Here is a 23353-nt window from a genome sequence, read left to right as displayed (position 1 = left end):
TGAGTACAGCCTGGTCTACAGAGTGAGTTCCAGGACAGAGAAACCCAAGTCTCAAAAAAAAAAAAAAATTCAAGCAGTAAAACACTTCTCTGATCTACAATGACATTTAAGACAATTTGTTTACCCCAAACAATAGGTCTACACCTGCCTTCAATTTACACACAACTGACCTCTTACATTCTTCAACTGCATTCCAGCTGTTCCCACATAACCCTTTACCTACATTTCTAAAAACCAAAACTTCTGAAAAGTTTTGTTACTTTGTGGGTTTATACAAAATTTCAGTTAGTAGTGAAAAGCAAAACAAAGCAAGCAAAGAAATACACACAAAATAAATATATTTATTAAAATGTAAATTTTAATATATGTATAAAACCTGGATACTGGGGCTCATGCCTGTGACTACAGACTCTATATTATCTGTGAGTATATCTTTGTGAATACTTATAGATCTCTTACAGAAATCTTGCTGTTTGATTACAAGGTTCTATTAAGATGCTGTTGAGGAAGTATTCAGAACTCTGAAATATATCTCATCTCAAAAGTTTCAGATAGAGTATGCTGACTATATTACATGTACACAATGCAAAGATCTATTTCTTGGATACTTTTGAAGAACAGAAAAAAAAAGAGAGAGTGAGAGAGAGAGAATTGCTTAAAAGGAAGTCATGAGCCAGGCAGTGGTGGCACACGCCTTTGATCCCAGCACTAAAGAGGCAGAAGCAGTGAGATCTCTGAGAGTTTGAGGCCAGACTAGTTTCCAGAATGAGTTCAGAACAGATAGGGCTGTTACACAGAGAAATCTTGTCTTGAAAACCAAAACAAAACAAAAAAAGGAAAAAAAAAAAGTCATATATTAAAAAGCAAGTTCAATGAGCAAAAATGGATTTAAAGCATAAGGTGAAAGGAACTTTAGACTAAATGTACTACAGACAGTGATAAACTGGGAAAAAGACATCGTGAAACAGGCATGATGCAAACTATAATCTGTAAATTATAGTCAACCCTATAAATGTCTGAGGCTTACCTGCAAGAATATGTTGTTTCTCCACTTTTGAAAACCTTCCCACACAACTGAAATGCTCCACTGTGCTTTAATTTCTCTAAGCAAATATCCGGATCCTCTCCAAATAAGTACCATTCCAGTGGAGTGAATATTGACATTTGTACATTCTCTTCTTGCTTTTCCAAATCTGGATCCATCTCGGCAAAATAAATTTCTGGTACTAATTGTGCCAAATGATGTAAGAAAGCAGTATAAAAATCACCTTGTTGATCCCACCACTGAAAGGAAAAAAAAGATGACAATCAGACTTTTTATTTTTACAAGTTCCTTTTTTAGTTAAGAAAAAAAGTACAGTATCTTATTCTTTGAGAATTTCATACACATTCTTATTGATCATATATTCACTACCACCTTCCCCTACCTCTACCCCCTACTTCCCTAACCCCTCCCAACTTTGTTCCCCTTTCCTTTATGTATGTGTATCTAACCCATTAAATCCAATTTGTGCTACCCATACACTGAAGTAAGACAGGCCTGCCAGGGACCATACCCTTAAAGCCAACTTCTTTTTTCTTTCTTTCTTTCTTTCTTTCTTTCTTTTTTTTTTTTTTTTTTTTTTTTTTTTCCCCGAGACAGGGTTTCTCTGTGTAACAATCCTGGCTGTCCTGGAACTTGCTCTGTAGACCAGGCTGACTATGAACTCAGAGATTCATCTGCCTCTGTCTACCAAGTGCTGGGATTAAAGGTGTACCCCACTATGCCCAGATACCAAGTTATTTCTTAATGATCAAGGAGTACAAATAACAGTATAATTCTTCACTTTCAAAGCAATTTGCAAAATCTTTATCCTTCATCAATACAAAATAAGAGGAGAATCAACCGGACCAGCAAGATGGCTCACAGCTATAGTATGAGGAGATATATGTCCTGATATATTCTTCAAGTTATACTGTTGAGTAAAAGACAAAAGGCCAGGCAACTACACAGAGAAACCCTGTATTAAAGAAAAAACCTAACTTAAAAAAAAAAAAATGGCAAAAGGCACAGGACAGTGAGTCCATATGCTACTGTTTATATAGAGGAGGAGAGAAGACATGCTGTATATACTTATATTTAAATAGAAGATCTCTGTGGAAAGGGTGGGTATGGCTAAGGTAGTAGAGTGCTTATCTAGCTTACAGGAAGTCCTGGGTTCCACCCACAGTACTACATTAAAATGGCATGATGATACACACCTATAACACAGCACTCTGGAGACAGAAACAAAAGATCAGAAGTTTAAGATCATCCTCAACTACACATAAGTTCAAAGCCTGGGTTATATGAGACCAGCCTTTTAAAATAAAATAAGAAAAAAAAATCTCCGAAAAAAAAATCAAAATAAACTACCAATGATAAGAGCTCTGGAACAGATTTAGTTTTCACTGCCTGTCTTTACTGTGGTTTGAATATGCAATGTTTTTAAACAGTTGGGAGGCTGTGGAGCCTGAAGAGGTAGAACCTCTCTTGGCAGTAGGTAGCCAAGGAACTGACTCTGGCAGTTATAGCCAGCCTTTCAGTACCCTCTGCCCCAGCCTCTGTTTCCTAGTCAGTCACAGAAGTATGACCCAGCCACCTCAGCTCCCACCACCAGGTAGCCATGCCTTCCTGGCCATGGAACTAGGAGCCAAAATCAACCAACCTTCCCAGATGTTTTGTCCCATCAAAGAGAAAAAACTAATTTAAACACTTTGTAAACTTTTATTTGCGTGTGTGTGTGTGTGTGTGTGTGTGTGTGTGTGTGTGTGTGTGTGTGTGTGTGCGCGCGCGCGCGTACTCATGTATCTACAGAAATCATTCTGAAGCTTAGTTAATCTTAGATATCTCGGGTACAAAATTATTCATAAAAGCAAACCACTAAAAACCTCAATGTTAATGAGAGAAAAAAAAAATCACAGAACCTTCCTTTTAACCATATTACTTAAGTGTGCAAAAATACCAGTTATGTTCACTGTAACTAAAAAAGCTGAAGTCTGCCTAAACATCTACAGATAAAAATACATCCATTAAGGCAGATCATATCACTCCTTACCCCTTCAGTTTTTTAGGAGACAGGGTTTCACTACGTAACTCTGGCCGGCCTGTAACACCACCATGTAGACCAGGGTGGCCTAGAACTTGCAGAGATAGTATGACTCTGCTTCTGAGTGCCAGGTGAAAGGGATACATTGCCATGCCCAGCAGAACATACCATTCTACTTATATAGAATGCCATAAAATACCGTTAAGTAGAAAAGACAAATTTTGATTAGCATAATCATGTTTATAAAAAAAATGTAATCATGTATACCTTAAAATTGTCTACAGATGCTGCTGGGGGTCTATCTATCTACATGGTAGAACATTTGTAACTAAAATTGCATTTAGTGACACAACCCGTGAGCATCACAGGTTAGCCACACAGTACTTCATTCACTGTCAGTGGTTTTCATTTTTGTTTGTTTGTTTGTTTTTTGTTTTTCAAGACAAGCTTTCTCTGTATTGCTTTGGAGGCTGTCCTGGAACTAGTTAGATAGACCAGGCTGGCCACGAACTCACAGAGCTTCACCTGCCTCTGCCTCCCAAGTGCTGGGATTAAAGGCATGCGCCACCAACACCCAGCTCATAGTAAAACATTTGTATAACATATATAAGGCATTGGGTTTGATATGCACCCCCCCAAAAAAAAAAGTTCCAACTTCTGGTGTCAATGCTTATTCTGCTAAAGCAAATATAAGTACACAGGTCTTTTAACTTTACCCTTCTTGATTTGCATGATTTTGCATTAAACTACAACAAAAACAATAAAGGGAGAGTTCCAGCACAGCCAAGGCTACACAAGAAATCCTGTCTTTAATCTTCCCTTTAATCTTTCTCTGGTCTAATGAAGACTCTGAGCTAACAACTGTCTAAAGTCTTGGATACTACTAAATATTCTTATGCCTTAACACAAACTATCCATGTTTTTAAACCATGTATTTATACTGCTTGTTGATTGGTTCAGAACACCTGAATGTGGATGCCAGCAGTGCCCTTTCTATAGGTCTAATTACTAGCTCTCACTCCTCTATCTTCTCCCTTACCTCTTCTTCAAGGCTCAGCTCAGTAATAATCCTTCACCGATAAAGCCAGAAAATCTCTCCTGTTAATTCCAATACAGCACTTCTAAAGAAGACATTCATTCTGTACCCATATCTAATATAATCATTTACAAATATTCACTCATTCACTTTGCAGTTCTGGGAGATGAACCCATGGCCTGGTGCGTGCTAGAAAATATATTTGGGTTTTTGTTTGTGTGTTTGTTTGTTTCTGTTGAAGACAAGGTCTCATTCACTATGTAGCCCTGTCTGTCCTGAACTTATTTTTGTAGATCAGGCTAGGCTCAAATTTATAGGGATCTATCTGCCTGCCTCCACCTCTGGAGTGCTGGGATTAAAGGCATGTGCTACCACATCTAGCCATCAAGTTGGTAAACTTAACTTTTTACAACTAGCCCTTTCTCGAGTAGATTGAAAGTTCCTGAGGAAAGGAGCTGCCTTTCAAAACCCTTTATACTAACAGGAACAGTACAAATACACAATAGAAGTTCTCACTACATTAAGTACTCATTGCTAGAAATAACAAGGCAAATTTTGACATCAAGCCTTTGTAACTTTGTCTATAGAACCATTACAGTAGATGCAGTACAATTATACTCTTTTACAAAAAGTTTCTACTATTATCATAGCTATGGAATTTGTTTTTTTTTAATTTTTTAAAAAATGATTTGTTTTTATTTTTATCTTTTCTGTGCATTGTTGTGTCTGTGTGAGGATGATGGATCCAATGGAACTGGAGTTACAGACAGTTGTGAGCCAACATGTGGTTGCTGGGAATTGAACTCAGGACTTCAAGAGGAGCAGCCAATGCTCTTAACCTCTGAGCCATCTCTCCAGCCCCTTTTTAATTTTTTAGTTCTTTGAGAGTTTCATACAACATTTTGATCATATTCAGTTTCCTTTCCCAAACTCTTCCCAGATCTACCTCTCCCTATTTCCCACCAACCCGTCTTTGTGTCTTTATGTTGTTGTTGTTGTCTTTTTAACCCATAAAGACCAATTTGTGCTGCCCAAATGTTCTTCCTCTAGAGTGTGGCTGACTTATCAGGAACACTCTTAAGAAAAAACTGTCATAGCCAGGCAGTGGCGGTGCATGCCTTTAATCCCATTGCTCAGGAGGCAGAGGCAGGAGGATCTCTCCTGTCTCCAATTGCCACTCCATTGATAGGGGTTTCATGCCCACCTCCCATCTCCATGCTGTGATTTAGTCTGGCTTGGGTTTGCACAGGTTTCATGCATGTTATCAAAATCCCTGTAAATTCATATGTGTAGCTTTCCTGCTCTGTCCAAAAGACACTGTTTCTTTATAATTATCCACTATGCATTGCCTCTAGCTCTTATACCCTTTCCAGCCCCCTTTCCATAAGAATCCCTGAGCCTTAGGAAAAGAGGTGGTCTATTGTTACTATTATTATCACTGAAATAAGATTTTTCTTGGTAGCCCAGGCTGACCTGAAACTCACTATACAGCTCTGGATGGCTATGAACTCATAATTCTCCTGCTTTGCCCTCCCTAACTGGAGGAATGTAAATATGAGCTACTATACCCAATTCTCAATTAAAATTTCTGTAATCTCTTTTGAGATTTACACACACACACACACACACACACACACACACACACACACACAGAGGCCAGTAAGATGTTGAAGCTATAAAGACCTAAGTTTAATCCTGGAAACCACAAGGTAGCAGGAGAAAACTGACTCCTGAGGTGTCCTTTGAACTCTACACATATACAATAAGGTCATACATATATATATATATACGTACATACATACATACATACACACACACACACACACACACACACACACACACACACAAAGTAAAAAATTTTAAATTATACAATATGTTTTTACTGAGTAAATGAAGTTATTCAGACATTATTATTGGTGAATGTTCTCTTTCTTTCCCCCCTTTGGTTGTTTTCTAAGTCTTTTCCTCCATTTGCAACGGGAATTAAATGTTTACATTGAAAGACCAGAAAAACAAATATTTTCTCCACAACATTTGGGATTAAGGGAAAGCTAGCTTTCCTAATTAACTGTCCCATAAAAACGAGTTCTCACAACATTTTAAATTCCCAGACATTCCGAACATTTTCCTAATCCCCATGGAGACTAAAAGATAAAGTTTGCAACTCTAAAATGTGCAGCTACAGATGCCCCTCTGGGAGCATCATTCTGAAAATGGAACTTTGGTGGACTCTTGTTTAAACCACAATGTAGCCTTCAGTAAGACAACTATTAAACATCTGCAGTCTTCAGAGACCTGTCACTCTTTAATTTTCTTTTTTAATTTTTACTTGTTTTTTGTCTTGTTTTGTTATTTCGTTTTTTTGTTTTTTGTTTTTGAGACAGTCTCATCATATTGCCCTAGCTGACCTGGAAGTTGCTCTGTAGACCAGGCTTGTCTTAAACTCAGAGATCTGCCTGCCCCAGTCTCCCGAATGCTGGGATTAAAGGTGTGAGTCACCATAGGTTTAGCTGCTGCTTCTTTCTTTTTTCCTATTCTTCTCTCTCTCTCTCTCTCTCTCTCTCTCTCTCTCTCTCTCTCTCTCTCTCTTAAGGGGGGTAACAAAATCTAGAGGCTTTGGATTTTTCATAGGTAGGTAGTACTAATCAGCAATTAGAAAACATTTTGAGGCATCAAGAAATTCTTAGGTATACAAAGTTTTCTTGTACTACTACTATTTGACAAGTTAACCTTCCTCCTTCCTCCCTCTCTCTCTCCTTTCTTTTTCTTTCCTTCTTTTTTCCCCAAGACAGGGAATTTTGCCTGCCTCTGCTAAAGGCATGATAGTGACAAGTTCTACTCCCCCCCAAAAAAAATAGGTTATCTCTATGTAACAGCTCTGGCTATCCTGGAACTCACTCTATAGACCAAGCTGGCATTGAACTCATGTAGATCCACCTGCCGCTCTGCCTCCTGACCTCTGGGATTAAAGGTGTTCATCACCACCACCCAGGAGACAAATTCATATTTTTAAAAACAATCAACAATCACATGGTGTGATCTGAGTTACTGGTGCAAACAGTGGATTCTCAATAAAGACATGGAATATCAAGAAAAAAACCAACAACAACGGGCTGAAATTCAAGCATGAGATCCCAGGCAATCCCTGCTTTCAAAGAGCACATTCTCTTCTTGACAGCTATACCACACTTACAACTTGGAGAATGTGTGCAACTAACACCCTAGGTCAGTTACATGGAGACACCTATGGACGTAAACCTAGTTTATAAGGTTCCATTTCATTTCTATTAAGTTTCATATTGTCAGTCTTAATCTGATGTTTAGCCACTTTTTCATACTACATTTCATTATTTCTGCTAGCCTTGTCCTGTCTGTAAACAGGTTTCCCATGTATTTATGGCATTAATAACATAAGTCGGGGCAATACATCAAGGAGGCCTGTGACAAGCAAGGTCTCTCTCACTCTTTCTCTCTGCTCTTTCATCTTTCAATAAAGGGTAAGTATGCTGCCAGACTCTCATTTTTATAAGCACCCTGTCTTTTGAACCACTGTCTTCCTTTTTCTTCTCTGACTACACTTTTCTTTGAAGTCTTTGGATGAATGCAATGTTGTCCTACAGCTCTTTCTGCTGTATGGACTATACATTTCCAAAACAACAAATATTTTCTTAGATTTCAAAGTAAAGCATGTGTATTTAAAGAGGAATAAATGAAAAGGTATACCTTCCTTGTAGCTAACGTCATTTCTTAGCTTACTCATAAAAACAAAAAGCTGAAAGGCTTTTTTAAAAGTCTGCCCATAAAAACATATTAAGTGGATAGAGTCTCACCCTACTAAGTCAAGTAGACTTTGTTTTGAAGAACAGCATTAAGGCAAATACTAGAAGGAATACTTAAGAGAATAACTATGGACTTGGCTCTGGTCAGGGCAATTGCTTCTGGGTAACAAGTGGTATTTCAGGAAGCACAGTAACTCTTCTGCAGCCTTTCAGTGGTATTTGTTTAGTATAATCTATTTCCACAAGCACTTCACTTGTTATAGGGACCTAAGACTTTTTAAAGGATGTATAATGCTATGTGTGTTGGTACACACATTCTAGAAGACAATATTGTAAGTTATAGGCCAGGCTGAACTATATAACAAGATCCCATCTCAAGAAAGAAAATAAAAAGGACCAAAGTTGTCAACCAAAATGAAAATAGCTATTGTGTTTTCCATGTTGACTCATGTACAGGAATTCATAGTAAGTCACCAGGAAGTAGTAAGGTCTTAATATTTTGTCTTAGGCCACCTGAGACAATGGAAATTCTTTCATAGAATACAGCATAGGAATGACATCTTTAGAGAAACTGGATAATGGGATGGCAAGGGAAATTTGAAACGACCTTCAAAGGCAGCATGTAAAGAATGGGCAGGGACCCTCTCCATGGTTCATCCTGCATCACTGATTTACACACCTGTCTTTCCAAGCAGAGTCTCTATGAAGCACTGAAGAGACTGATACAGAACTGATTTACTCTTAAAGATTACACTGGTTGCTTTGTAGAGAAAGGACTGAAATGTCTCATCCAGCATGGCTACAGGAACTTGTTCTGACTAGGGGCAGCAAAGAAATTAAGAAATAGCACATCCACAGAGATGAAAAGCTGGGATCAGATAGTCTAGATTCTCAGATGGAGAAACCTCAACACTGCAGAAACTCAGTGTGTTCATTATATACATCACAGACAGGCAGGGTTATTGCATACAGCTGAATAAGAAGGCAGTGTCATGCCATGTGGTGGTAGTGCATGCCTTTACTCCCAGAACTAGGGAGGCAGAGGTAGACGGATCTCTGTGAGTTCCAGGCCAGCTTGGTCTACAGAGCAAGTACCAGGACAGCCAGAGCTACAAAGAGAGATCCTGTCTGGAAAACTCAAATGTGAAAAAAAGAAAAAAAAAAAAAGAAGAAGAAGAAGAAGAAGAAGAAGAAGAAGAAGAAGAAGAAGAAGAAGAAGGAGGAGGCAAGGCTATAACATACAGATAAACAAGGGTTTATGGTGTGCAGCTAGCCTCAATAGAGGCATTCTCTGTAGGAAGCACTCTTCAGGACATAAAAGTCTTGGGGGAGGGGAAAGGACATTTTCTGTACTAACTATCAATATATGCACATGGGTCAAAAGAAGGCTTTGCCATCCCTCTGAGCCTCACTTTGGGAGCAGAGATGGAAAAGGAAGGCTTTCCCATTTCCCATGAGTCTGAGGCCATGTTCCTTGACAAGCCTTTGTCTATGTCAACATTCAATCAGGACTTCACTCAGCTAGGGCCTCTTCCAATTCCCATACTGGAAGAGGGCAAAAGTACTAGGAAAGTCAGCCTGACATTGATGGCGCATGCTTTTAAATCCCAGCACTCAGGAGGCAGAGGCAGGAGAATCTCTGTTAGTTAGAGGCAAGCCTGGTCTACAGAGTGAGTTCCAGGACAGCCAAGGCTGTTACACAGAAAAACAGAGTCTTGAAAAAAAAAAAAAAAACAAACAAACAAACAAAAGGAAAGAAACCAGTTAAGAAGCTACAGCTGTCTAGGCAACAAGGGTGGCTTAGATTACAAAAATGAGTATAAAGACAGAGAGATGTTTGTATTTATGAGCTAATGTGGAAGTATCCTGTACTGACACAAAGATTAAAAAAAACTCTTGATTTGCCTTCCTGTTGTCTGTTCCTAAAAATCTACCATGAATGCTTAGACCAAAAACTAGAGGAACAGATGTCATGTTTCTTTCATTTCCCTTCAACTTAATAAGCAAGTCATCTTTGCTTCCATCACATTTTCAAAATCCTCCTCAAACTGATATATTCTGTCTTCCTGTAATCATTTCTCAAGTGCAAACTATATTGCAGGTTACTACAGCTGCTCTCTCTCTCTCTCTCTCTCTCTCTCTCTCTCTCTCTCTCTCTCTATCTCCTTTTCTCTTGATTTTTTTGACAGAGGGTTTCTCTGTGTAGCTTTGTAGAGGAGGCTCTCTCTCTGCTCTGTGTGTGTGTGTGTGTCTGTCTGTCTGTTTGTCTGTCTCTTTCTTTCGCTTGATTTTTTGTCACAGGGTTTCTCTGTGTAGCTTTGTAGAGGAGACTGGCCTCGAACTCACAGAGATCTGCCTGCCTCTGCCTCACAAGTGCTGAGATTAAAGGCATGCACACTGCCAAGCTTGCTCTCTCTTTTTGAAACATCAGTCAGATATTTTAGTGGAGACAGGCAAACAACTGAGTTTATGATTCTGAAGTTCAGAAGAGAGATGACCTAGAGCTATGAACTGGGAAATGAACATATATCATTTGTAAAGCTGTAGGGACATCACCTATGCAATGTGAGGACACAGAAAAATAGATCACAGTACCACACATCTTTTAAGATGGAATTTAGGGGGGAAACCCAGTAAAAGAAATTAGGTACTCTGGCAGACCACCCCTAAACCCTCTGGATTTCCAATTTTCTCAGTCCTTGTCATGGATCCAATAAACTACCGTTTCTAAAAACTACATTGTCATACTCCTATTTCCTAGGCTGTTTGGTTCCTGGGTATATGTATGTGAATATGCACCCAGCTGGACCTTAAAGATATTGTTCCTTCCTATAGCCTCAACCATCAATCCTAAACTAGTTAACTTCCAAATAGCTAGCTTACTAGGGCATGCTTGTGATATGTAGCTTCTTAGACCTTTTAAGATCCTAGAATTGTCTTGGTGAATATTTTTTAATTCAAATTATTTTTTTATTTTTATCTCTTAGTGAATATTAAACAATGGCTTTTATAAATGTTGGATAACGATCAACTATTATTTCATTATAATTTTTAAAAAATATTATTGTGTGTGGGCAGGTGGCTGCATGTGCCACAGCATGAAGGTCAGAGGGCAACTTTGTAGAGTTCGTTCTCTCCTCCCACATTTACATTGGTTCTAATGATCAAATTAAGGTCACCAGACTTGTGCACTAAGCACCTCTCAGCCATCTTGCCAGCAGTATCATTTCCTTCTCCTTACACATTAAGTGATGACAATGTGGGTAGAAATGTTAATAAAAATGATCCTGTATCTAAAAAGGAAATTTAGATTAAGGGAATCAGCAACTGTAACTAGAAAAGCACTCTAGCAAGAATGGAAATCTTTACTAAAGCTCTGTAGCTATCCTGTATTTGTTATTTTGTTTCTACAGCCCAGACTGTGATTTGAGATACAAATTGATCAAAAGGGGTTGCTGAGGACACAGGCTGAGCAACTTTGGCTTAACAACAAGGGTAGTTAAGTAGGGAGGACAAAATGGAAAACAGCAGCTTTTAAAAAGTACAGGAAGTAGGATGATCTCTGGGGACAATCAGAAAGTTTAAAGCCAAAAAAAAAAAAAAAAAAAAAAAAAAAAAAAAACCCAAAGGGGCTATTAGGCTTCACAGTCATAGGTCTGTATCCACTTATAGCACCCTATCTTGAACCTAAATTCTTTGATCATTATATTATTTATAACACTAGGCTGAGTTCTGTGAGGCTACATGACACCTCTCCTTGTTACTTTGTCCAAAGAAATATATTATTCTTTGAATGAGTATTTGCTACAGATTCCTGTTCAATTCGTTTTTTTTTTGTTTGTTTGTTTGTTTTGTTTTGTTTTGTTTTGTTTTGTTGTTTGGGGGGGAGGTGGCAGTCAAGACAGGGTTTCTCTGTGTAGCCCTGGCTGTCCTAGAACTCACTCTGTAAACCAGGCTGACCTCAAACTCACAAAGATCCACCTGCAATTGCTTCCCAAGTGCTGGGATTAAAGGCATGCGCCAAAGCCTGGCTCCCGTTCAATTTCTATACCATTATCTCCAATTCCAAATTAATGGATGTTTTATGGTTTTATTAATGGGGTTTTACATTGCTACTGGGAAAGAATCAATATGACAAAACTTTAAATAAACATTACTCATCGTTGGCAATAGGAAACTACAACATAGTTACAATAGATTACAAGAAAAAAAGCACATGATTCTATTTATGAACCATTCCTATTTATGTATTTAAATGGAGTTTCATGTGTGGCCCAGGGCTTGCCTGGAATTCCTGAAGTTAAATGATCTTCAGCCTTAGCCTAAGATGTTGCAGAGATGGCATTATAGCTCACAAGAAGTGCCCTTCTCTAGCACACATAAAACCTTGAGTTTGCTCTTCAGCACTAAAAGAAATTTCGCTACTTGGAAACATGTTGCAGCTTCTCATCCCTTGTCATCTCTATAATTGTTTTCATCTGAACTTCACTACCAGGGTGAAGAAATGAGTTTCAACTACTTTTTGAGATGTTGGGGGAAGACTGCCACGTGCTGACCTAGCACATATCCTTATTCCAACTCTGTCCTTACGTTTTTTGTTGGTGCTGTTTTGTTTTATTTTTTTTTTTTTTATCTTACAGACATTCTCTCCATTCCCTGTGGTTGACTCATTTCTGAGTCATTCTCTTGTCTCATAAAACAATGTTCAAGTGTCTGATGGGGTAAAGAAAGTCAAGAATGAGTTAATTAAAAGTACAAAACAACTGCACTAACAAATGTGTGTATGTGTCTATATCCACACTTTTCCAAATGCAGCTAAAGACAAACTGATTAAAACATGTCATTATCAGTATTGAGTACTTATCAATATTGAGTATCTCCCTCCCCACTAGTTAGTTGTCTGAAGGGACCACATCAACATTTGCTAACATTATCCCACCTTTTAGACTACACTGTTAGTATTCTCCCTGCAGCAGCCAGACGATGAATGACATCAAATGTGTTCACTACCTCTGCTTTCCCATTCTTTCAAAATCCAAGAGCCAAGTATATATCCCATTATTTGTTAAGGGTATTTCCCTCACTTCTTCACATTTAAAAGGCAAAGACAAGCGACAGATGTCCCTCATTGGGGGCCAGACCTGGGGTTCTCAAGACGCTACTGTAATGGACATCTGGACATGACTTGACAGTTGCAACACTCACTGTCACTATCAAGTCCAACCACCTATGCGACATCACACCAGGTGCTGCATCCCAGATTCCTATCAACAAGAGGGGTCAGCAATGCGTCTACCGAAAAATGGCCTTCTCCAACCTCACCTCAGCTCCTACAGCAAACCACCTAATACAGCACGAGTTCTTTCCACTTGAAAATAGAGACATGCGTGCCTAAGCACGTAGAGACTAAATAGATGACAGTCCTCATACGCCGTGGACTTGGCTGGCAGGAACCTATGTAGGTGGCCCCTAACTTTAAGGGGGGGAGGGGCCCTTCAATCCTAGGACTCCCCTTCCCCAGCAACGCCATGGAAAGCAGAGCCCCACACCCTCCGAGGCGGCGGGAGACTCTCTGCGGGAGAGGACAAAAGGCGCTAGCGGGTGAAGACTCACCGAGGTCGGCCGCTGAGGGGCCCGGGGAGGCTCGGGGCTGACGTCCATCCTCTCGGCGCCCTCCGTCTCGTCGTCCGCCATCTTAAGGGAAACGAACGCCCGCAGTTCCCGACCCCCGGCCTGGCGAGCGGAAACCTGTGGCCAGCCCGACGCGCCGGAGACGACACTTTTACGACGGCCCCTCAAGTCAGGTTTGTCGCAGCACCCGGAGCGGCTTCCGGTCGGCTTCCCGGAAGCAGGCTCCCGACCTGCGAGGCGTAGGTTTCCACCCCCGTGCTTAGCCCTGCTCCCCACCCCCAGGCTGAGCCCCCAGGGAAGTCCGCACTGCTGTCTTCAGCCCTTCACCCAGGGTAGGCGTGGTGAGGTGACAAAGCCGGGAAACCTAGTCCTTTTCTCGTTAGAAGAAGACAAACTGGATACAACGCCCTTAGGAAAACAGTGTGAAAAGAACAAGATAGATGTACGGAAACATCTAGAAACACTGAACGGAAAAAAGTTGACACAAACTATATATTTATGCATTCGTGCTTCTAGATGCAAAGGATAGTTCTGATCCGGGAGGAAGCACCCAAAGGCCAAGGCTAGGGTTGGAGGACAAAGGTGATCAAAAGTTAATTTAACGTCATCTGTCGTTTTTGGTTTTTTTTTTGTGGGGGGGTTGTTTGTTTGGTTTTGTTTTTTGGTTTTTGTTTTTTGTTTTTTGTTTTTTTTTTTTACAAAAGAAATGTCCTAGCTTGGTCTCAAATTCCACGCATTCGTCCCACCTCGGCATTCCAAGTGTGTGTGTGTGTGTGTGTGTGTGTGTGTGTGTGTGTGTGTGTGTGTGTGTGGTGTGTGTGTGAGAGAGAGAGAGAGGGAGGGAGGGAGAACATAAAAGAGGGAGCCAATATTGGTTTGAAGAGAAAATTGAACCCAAAGAAAGGTCTAGAGAACTACAAGACTGCCGCCAACTAACAATTTGAGCATTTGAGCATCAGTGGAAAGGCTACCATAAATGCCCTTCCCGGATATCGACATCAACAACTAACTTATCCATGGAGCCCTCATCTAATGTCTGTTGGAAACAGGATCAAACACCCATACATAAACACTGAGTCGAACTAGAACCCAGATGCAGATGGAGAGGACAAGACCAGGCTGCAGAAACACATACAGACAGCTTACCTGAACAAGGTGGAGCTAATGGGCCCCCCAGACTGATAGCTGGGAAGCCAGCATGGAACTGACTCAGGCCCTCCTGAATATGGGTCTCAGCTAGAAGAACTGAGCAGTCTAAGAGACCTCAGACAGTGGAGCCAGGATGTATCCCTGGTGCACAAAAGGACCTTGAGAACACATCCCCCATGGAGGGATAACTGCCTTAACCTAGAGACAGGAGAGAAGCCCTAGTCCCCCATGGAGGGATAACTGCCTTAACCTAGAGACAGGAGAGAAGCCCTAGTCCCTACTTCAAATGACCTGTCAGATCTACATGACCCCAACTGGATGGCATTCCCCTACATATGGAATTGGGGTGGGGGGATGGGAGGGGAGGGTGGTTAGGGTGCCTGTGAGAGGGCAGAGAGGGTAAAAGTGAGGGAGGGAAGAAGGGAGGGAGAGAGAACTGGGATCAACATGTAAAATAATAAATTTTAAAAAAAGTCAGCCACCTGGCCCCCTTTTAAGTTAAAGAAAAAAGAAAGAAAAAAAAATTTTAAAGTGTGTGTATGTGTGTTGTGTGGACGTGCCACGATGCATGTTTGGAGATCAGAGGAAATTTAAGGGTATTTGGTTCTCTGCCATCTCGACTGCCATAAAAGTTTAAAAACATTTTTTTTTTTTTAAGCGCAGGGTCTGTAAAGGTCAAATTTTCTTAAAGTACTCCAACCAAAGCAACATGTTACAATAGATAGAGGCAAAACTAAATCACAGCTACAGTCTGTTAAACTAGAACTTAAGAAATTTGCAAAAAACTTAATCATTCCCATATTTGGGAGTAATTTTTTTGTTTACGGAGTTTATTTTCATTTTAAATGCTGTTTACACCTGGTGTAATGGCACACACCCTAAAGCACTCCAGAGGCAAAAACTAGCAGATCTCTGAATTCAAGGCCATCCTTGTCTACTTGGAGAGTTCTAGTACAGTTGGAACTACAAAGTGAGACACTGTTTCAAATAAAAAAAGGGGGGGTGGGGGAGAAAAAAGGAAAGAAAAATGTTTATTTTAGTAATAATATTGGCTATTACGTTATATGTTATAATTGGTTATAAACTGGGTATGTGTAGTTTACAACTATAATGCTAGCTGGCATTTGAGAAGCTAAGAAGACCGTTACAAGTTGGAGGCGAGCAGAACTACATAGTTCAAGTCAGTCTAGCTGCAGAGTGAGGCCCTACACCCAAAAAAGTAAAAAGCAGAATGTTTTCTCTGTCTTAAACTGCAATTAGTAAATATTGATACAGACCACATATGTAGAAGATCTTGGGGGAGGTGTTCCAATAATTTTAAGGATTTAATTGATCTTGAGAAAATAAACTTAGAGAAACACTGTTGTAGAATCATTCTTTGTATCTTAAGATACTTTGTTGGGTGAAAAATCAAGTGACTTAAACAGTGTTTTATAAGGCCAGGTGGTAGTGGCACTTGCCTTTAATCCCAGCACTTGAGAGGCAAAGGCAGGTGGATCTCAGTAAGTTGGAAGTCAGACTGGTCTACTGAGTGAGTTGAGTTCCAGGACAGACTCCAAAGGTACATAGAGAAACCAGGTCTTGAAAAACAAAACAAACAAAAAACAAATGTTTTATAAGACCAAAAAGGGAGACCAGCTAAGGCTAGGCTTGGGATTTATTGTAAAGCACTTATCTAATTAACATTCGAAAGCTCCTGTTACCCCTAGCACCACACACATACATCATAGACACACACAGACAAACCAACAATAATAAATACACCTTAGACTGGGGTTATAGTTCACAGGTAGAGTGTTTACCTAGCATGCACTTTATCCTGGACTTAATCCTTAGTGCCTAAAAAAAAAAAAAAAAAACACATCTATTTTTATGTTAAACTTTTATTTTTTTTCCAAACAGGGTTTCTCTATGTAACAGTCCTAGCTGTAGATCCTCCTGGCTCTGTCCCCCAAGTGCTGGGATTAAAGGTGTGTGCCACCACCGATTGGCTATATTAAACATTAAACATGTTTAATGATGAATTCTAATTTTTATGCCCAGATGATAGAGTCCCCAAAAACCATTAAAGAAACCAAAGCAAAGAGTCTTTATTCAAGTTTGAACTTGGACTTTCTGGGTGTCCAATGGATTGGCACAACCAAAGAGCCTGGAGCTCAGTTGGGGTGAAGCTTTTATCATAGCAGAGGTTGAGGTGAGGAATTTCTGAGGTTCAGGACCCCTGATTAGCTAATATTTGTCTAGAGATATCTGGTGGAAGGAAATGGGTGTGTGCTAGCTGTCTTGTGATCCTATCTAAAATAGTTGGAATTTTAGGTATTTTCCCATTGGATGGTCCATTCTTGGGCTGTGCCTGTGTGGTCTCAGTTTGTGGTCTTTCCTGGAGTCAGGTGTTAAACTGAAACTTCAGGCCTACTTTTTGGTTGGTCTCTATTGAGCCTGCCATGGCAGGTGTGTACCAAGTTGCCCTGGGCCCTACAATCACCAAAGTATTATTTTTCTGTTAATGAAAAAAAATTAATGAAGAATGCTAGTCATTGTCTCATGGTTACTTTGCTATGATGAAATACCATGATCAAAAGCAATTTGGGGAGAAAAGGATTTATTTGGTTTGTACTTCCATGACATTGTTCATTAGCCAAGGAAGTCAAGACAGGAACTCAAACAGGGCATGAACCTAGAGGCAGGAGCTGATGCAGCTGCCAGAGAGGGATGCTGCTTACTGACTGCTCATTATAGCATGCTCAATCTGCTTTCTTATAGAACCAGAATCATCAACCCAAGGGTGAGCTTACCCACAATGGGCTTCACTAATTAAAGAAAATGCCCTGTGTGATTGCCTACAGCCTGATCTTGTGGAAATATTTTCTCAACTAAGGTTCCCTCCTCTCTGATGAGTATGGGTTGTGTCAAGTTGTCAAAACTAGTCAGCACAGTCACCATGATATTTTTAATTTTGTCTCCAGTCTCATACAGAAATGAGTCATTGGGAGCCAGGCGCTGGTGGCGATAGCATTTAATCCCAGCACTCGGGAGGCAGAGGCATGTGGAGCTTTGTGAGTTCTAGGCCAGCCTGTTCTACAGAGCTAGTTCCAGGACAGATTCCAAAGCAGTACAGAGAATCCCTGTCTTGAAAAAAAGAAGAAAAGAGTCATTGGTGTCCCTATAAAACATCTTTTTGTTTCAGATAAGTGTAGGTGGCTTTTATCAGAAGTTAAGTATCCCTTATCCAAAACACTTGGACGTGTTTTAGATTTGGTTTTTGTTTTTGATATTGGAATGTTTTCACATCCATACTGAGATGTCTACATAAGACCCAAACCTAAGCACAAAATTATCCTCTAGGTTTCAAAACTGGCAATCATTTTTTACTTTGTACTTTCTAGTTTTTCTTACAAGATGTGCTAATGTGAAAGTCTAATTTTAATTTTTTAAAATTTATTTTATGTATATGGGTGTTTTGCCTCCATGTATGTGTATGTACCACCTGTGTGCAGAGCCCAAAGAGCCCAGATGAGTGAAGTGGATCCACCAAAACTGGAGTTACAGATGGTTGTAAGCCACCACATGGGTGCTTGGAATTGAACCAGCTCCTCTGGAAAAAGTAGCTAGTGTCCTTAACTGCTGAGCCATCTCTCTAGCCCCCCCAAAAAATATTTTTTAAAAAATCCGCCCATCTTTTAAGAAAAGCATTTTCATTGTCTTCCTGCTTTCCCAACCAGATGTGATTGGGCTTTTTCTTCCTGTGTGAGGGATAATTAGCTATGTACTAAGCCTTTAGGTGCAAATCCATTGGGATTCAGTATATTTTATTTTTACTACTGGCTGGTTTTTAGATTTAGGAGAATTAGCTGTTTTGAGACTTGGTTTCCTCATCTACAAAATAGATGCCTAAATGATGATTATGAAGGTTAATGAGATACTACCTAAAGCCCAGAATGCCTGGCTTCCTATAGTACAGTGTTTGGTAATAGCTAAGTGTACTTACTTATTTGTTTACTTATTTGTGGTTATCTTGTATACTAAAGCACTTTCACTTGTGAGGGAAGGAGTCAGGGATTAGTTATAATAAGGTACAAGGCAGCCTTAGTGAATTTCATGGCAGTAAAGGTACAAACATGCCAGGCAGACAGAGCTTAAGTGAGAAGTTTTATTAGAAAGGGAAAGGAAGGGGGAAAGAAAGAGAAAAGAGGTAAAAAGACACACAGAGAGAACAGAAGAGCAAAAGGAGACAGGAAAAGTCCTATCTGCCCCAGGAGAACAGGGGTGGGGATAGGGCATGGACAGAAGTGGGTGGACTTTTTCTTTTAAAGAGCCAGAGTACATACACCTGCCATGCACAGGTGAGTGAGAGGCAGGTCCAGGTTTGCCTGGATTGCAACAATCAGCACACAGTATTTCCATTGTGGAAGTCTTGTTAGGCAATAGGGTTCCCAACCAACTGTCTAGAGTTTATTACTGCTTGGTATCCTTATGCAATGTCCATCAAGACTTGCCAAAAGACTGTTTGCTCTCTGCAGGTCTTTCTAAACTTGTTCCCAGTCCCATTTAGAATATGAGAGTTCCTGTTATCCCTACAAAAGACAACCTTTCTGCTTAAGATAGTTAGAGTTCATTTAAAGATGGATTTTATGTGTGTGAGCATGCATGTGAGCTTGCCTGAGCTCTTGTGCAGCCAGTGCTCTTTGCTGCTGAGCCGTCTCTCCAGCCCCTAGTAGAGTTTTGTTGTTGTTGTTGTTGTTTTGTTTTGATCAAAGGTTGGTATTTTTATCTAAAATATCAGAGATCAGAAGTGTTTTAAGTTTTATTGTTTTGGTTTAAGTTTTTTTTTCTTCTGGATCTTGGAATGTTTAAATACATACTGAATATTTGGATAAGACAAAATGTAACCACGAAATTAATTTATCTTGAGCTCAAAGCATCAGACAAGTTATAATTTTGGGTTTTTGTTTTTAGACTGGATCTCTATATAGCCCTGGCTGTCCCAAAAGCTGAGTTTGAACTCATAGAGACCCACCTGCCTTTATTCTAACGCAGGGAATAAAGGTGTTCAACACCATGCCCAGCTTTTTAAAAATAACTGCTGAATTTTAATTGAGATTGTTGTGGTAATATTATATGTAAAAAGTGGGGTGTTCTTTTGTTGACTTTTGTTTGTTTGTTTGTTTAGAGAGGATCTCACTTTGTCTCCCTCACTGGCCTAGAATTTGCTATCTGTCTTCCCCACAGCTGTGACTAAAGGCGTGCCACCACACCCAGCTGAGTGTTTGTGCTTTCTGTATATGTCATGTTGGGTAAATTATTCATCACTGGCATAAGTTCTTCCTAGCTACTATGATGTGATTTTTCTTTCACAGTAATTTTTAAAAACTTGTCTGACCTTTGGGGTTTTTTTTTGTTTTGTTTTGGTTTTTGGTTTTTGAAGACCCGGGTTTCTCTGTATTGCTTTGGCACCTGTCCTGGATCTTTCTTTGCAGACCATGTTGGCCTCCAACTCACAGAGATCCATCTGCCTCTGTCTCCCAAGTGCTGGCATTAAAGGGGTGTGCCACCATGCCCCGCCTAAAAATATTTTATTTTTGCTTTTAATTATATTATGTTTGTCTCTGAGAATGAGTTTGTGCAATTCTGTGCATTGTCTACAGAAATCAGAAGAGGACGATGTGTCCTTTGGAGCTGGTGGTCAGGAGACCACTAATGTAGGTTCTGGGAACCAAACTCTTAAGCTCCCTTATGTTTCCTGTTTACATCAATGGCTTATATTCCAGAGATGCTGAACAAATTGAAATTGGTATAAATTACAACACTGACAATATATCCCAAGGAAATAATTCTTTTTTCTTATGAAGGAAACATTTAATTGAGGCTGGCTCATTTATAATTTCAGAGGTTCATTTCATATCACCATGAAGGGGATCATGGCAGCCTGCAGGCAGATGTGGTGCTGGAGCTGTGAGTGCTACATCTTGCAGGCAACAGGAAGTGGACTGGCTGTCACACTGAGGGAAGCTTGAGAAAAAGAGCTCAAAGCCCGCCCCCACACTGACACACAGGAAATAAAAATTTTAAAAGCACTATTTGTGTACTTTTTTTTTCTTCTGAATAGCAAAACATAATAAAGAGTTGAAAGCCAACATTAAGTGAGTAGCCAGGACCAGAATCTAATTCCCCTGCTCTCGGCCTATAGGAAATCCTGACAGGCATACTACAGTGCCACAATACCATATAAATGAGTACATCTAAAATCGGGTTAAGGAAAAAGATATTTTCCACAAGATAAGAAATCCTGTGGGGTTATGTTATTTGAGACGGGGCCCGAGTGAGCCTCCTGTCGCATTTGTACTTTAAGAGGCGTCCTCGTACATGCTTTGACTCTCACAAGCATCCTGCACGCACGGAAGGTGTCATTAACTTCGCTTTACAGGTGCAGAGGCTACATCACGGAGGTCAGGGATGCCTGGCCCTGGAGGAGCCAGGTGACGTGCTGCCACCAGGCCACCCCCTCGCTTTGCTCTTCCTGATCCTCACTACTTTGGCTAACGCTGGAGAGCCGGGCGGCGGGGCGGCGGAGACCGGGGCTGAGGTGACGTGCGGCGGCGGCCCTAGAGGCCGGAAGTGCTAGCCGGAGCGCACCGGGGCTGCGCCGTGATGGCGGGCGTGCTGGCCCTCCGGGTGGTGGCCGGACTGGCGGCGGCGGCGCTGGCAGCCCTGCTGTTGGAGCACTATGGCCTGGCTGGGCCTCCCTCACCCCTGCCGAAGCCCCGAGACTCCCAGAGGCCGCACCCCGCCCCTGGATCAGGAGCCCACAACGTCTTCTGGGGTCTGCAGGTAACGCGGCGGGAGGCAAGGGAGGGCGCTGGGGTGGGCAGCTCAGCCCGACAGGGGGCCTCCGGCTCGTCACACTGCGGGGTCAGCGCCCCGCTCGCTCCTTCCCCGGGGTTTCGTGGAGCCTCTTTTTCTCTCCCTTCCGCGTCCGAGAGCTTGCTGGGACACCCCTGTCGGTGCGGCTCTTCCTGACTCAGATAAAGTGTGTGTCTCTGTCCAATGCCTGCTTTTGACAGATATCCGACATTCACCTGAGCAAGTTTCAAGATCCAGGCCGAGCGTTGGACCTAGAGAAGTTCTGTTCGGAAACTATTGACATCATTCAACCAGCTCTTGTTCTGGCCACTGGTAGGGGGGCATTCCTGTGCTGTGCTGGTGGTGTTCTGTGGTCCTTGGTGGTTAGAATGGGCAGCAGGTGTTCGCTTGTGGGTTTGGGAACGCTGTGGACGCAGCCAACAGGAAGTCCTTTGAATTACAGGCGATGGGACTTTGTAATTGCCTTTAACAGTTGATAATGGAGTCAGGATACAGGCTAAATGCTTTGCCATCTCAAGGTCTTCTCAAAGCAGTAGGTGTAAGGCTTGTGACGCGCTTTTGACCAGGTGTTTTCTGCCGTGTGTGTGTGTGTGTGTGTGTGTGTGTGTGTGTGTGTGTGTGTTGAGGGTGTGTTGATGGCGATGATGATAGTAGCTGATGTCCTGCTGAATTTGAGAATTAGGGAGAGCCCTTTAACTGGGAATTAAAAGTTCTCCTTTGCTGATTTAACATTTCCCCTACAAAGAGGTTAACCTTATGTTTTCAGTTGCTTTGAGGATTCAAATGACTTCATCCCTTAGTAGTTTTCTGATTGCATTAACTATACTCTTCCAACCTGTGCATATATGCCCCCAAAGTTTGGGGCAGAGAAAAAACTCAAGGTGTGTCTGTTCTTTTTATGGGTGGTTTCAGCTGCCACTTACTCTACTGAAACTCACTCCTCTGTTAAGATGAAGTATCAGTCCTCAGGTAATAAATAAGCCTGTTTCAGGTGTTCTGAATGCTTTCTTAGAAATTTTGGCATTGCATTCTTCAAACCACACCTTCCAGATTGGTTTTTGCTCTGAAAATAATGCTGCTTGTTCATAGCGTAAATCTTGCTTTGGGGTTTGGAAAACAACTGTTGCAATAGGTAATAGTCACTTGCCAGAATGTTGCAACATCTCATAAAGGAGTTTCATTTAGTCTATTGATGAATTTTGTGCTATTCTCTTTAAGATTTTTTTTCACAACTCGTTCCTAATATCACAATAGACTACCTAAACACTGTTAATCTATAATAATAGAGCCCTTGCTGAGACAATCTTGTTAATTTAAATTAAAAAGTTAATTTAAATTAAATGGCACACTTTGGGCATATGTGGACTCGTAATTGATATTGTGTGTGTGTACTGAGTAGTTGAAGAATTTGTGTTCCTTCAGGATGCTTGTTTGTTTGAGCCCCCTGGAGTTTATTTTACATTGCAGGTCAATTCTATATAAACAGGAGACCTGACAGATGCCAAAACAAAGGAACACTTGGGATCCAAACAACATGAGGTAGAATGGCAAACTTACCAGAGAATTCTGAAGAAGACAAGAGTCATGGAAAAAACCAAGTGGCTGGATATCAAAGGAAATCATGGTAAAAGCCAAGAGCCAAAGATAATTAAGTATATACGTGTGTGTGTGTGTGTGTGTGTGTGTGTGTGTGTGTATACATATATGCTTCAGGAACATAGATTTTTCTAGTTTAGATTCTAAAGTAATAAAAATGGAAATTGTTACATAAACTTAGATATAGTGAAGGCCACATCTCTTATACATGGTTACAACATATGGCATACTAA

At 40.8% G+C, this 23353-nt stretch overlaps 3 protein-coding genes across 3 annotated transcripts in view; 2 read left to right on the top strand and 1 right to left on the bottom strand.

Moving 5' to 3' along the window:
- The window catches only part of Ubr1 (ubiquitin protein ligase E3 component n-recognin 1), a 113986-nt gene extending 100218 nt beyond the window's left edge, over positions 1 to 13768 (bottom strand). The window contains exons 1-2 of the mRNA XM_051183611.1: positions 13497 to 13768; positions 1028 to 1284 (exon numbers count right to left, since the gene is read on the bottom strand). Of these exons, the coding sequence (XP_051039568.1) occupies positions 1028 to 1284; positions 13497 to 13577 (338 nt within the window). The 5' untranslated portion in view covers positions 13578 to 13768. The remainder of the gene's footprint in view (positions 1 to 1027; positions 1285 to 13496) is intronic.
- A 5182-nt stretch (positions 13769 to 18950) lies between these two features.
- The window catches only part of Adal (adenosine deaminase like), a 181657-nt gene continuing 177254 nt past the window's right edge, over positions 18951 to 23353 (top strand). The window contains exon 1 of the mRNA XM_051183609.1: positions 18951 to 18956. The gene's annotated coding sequence lies outside the window, so the exon portion shown is untranslated. The remainder of the gene's footprint in view (positions 18957 to 23353) is intronic.
- Positions 21251 to 23353, top strand: part of Tmem62 (transmembrane protein 62) — a 30634-nt gene continuing 28531 nt past the window's right edge. Inside the window, exons 1-3 of the mRNA XM_051183604.1 lie at positions 21251 to 21491; positions 21725 to 21836; positions 23011 to 23148. Of these exons, the coding sequence (XP_051039561.1) occupies positions 21312 to 21491; positions 21725 to 21836; positions 23011 to 23148 (430 nt within the window). The 5' untranslated portion in view covers positions 21251 to 21311. The remainder of the gene's footprint in view (positions 21492 to 21724; positions 21837 to 23010; positions 23149 to 23353) is intronic.

Source organism: Phodopus roborovskii, unplaced genomic scaffold (assembly GCF_943737965.1).
Source record: "Phodopus roborovskii unplaced genomic scaffold, PHOROB, whole genome shotgun sequence".
NCBI classification, from domain to species: domain Eukaryota; kingdom Metazoa; phylum Chordata; class Mammalia; order Rodentia; family Cricetidae; genus Phodopus; species Phodopus roborovskii.
Note: the sequence above shows the minus strand (reverse complement) of the source record. Positions and strands in the feature narration are given on the sequence as shown.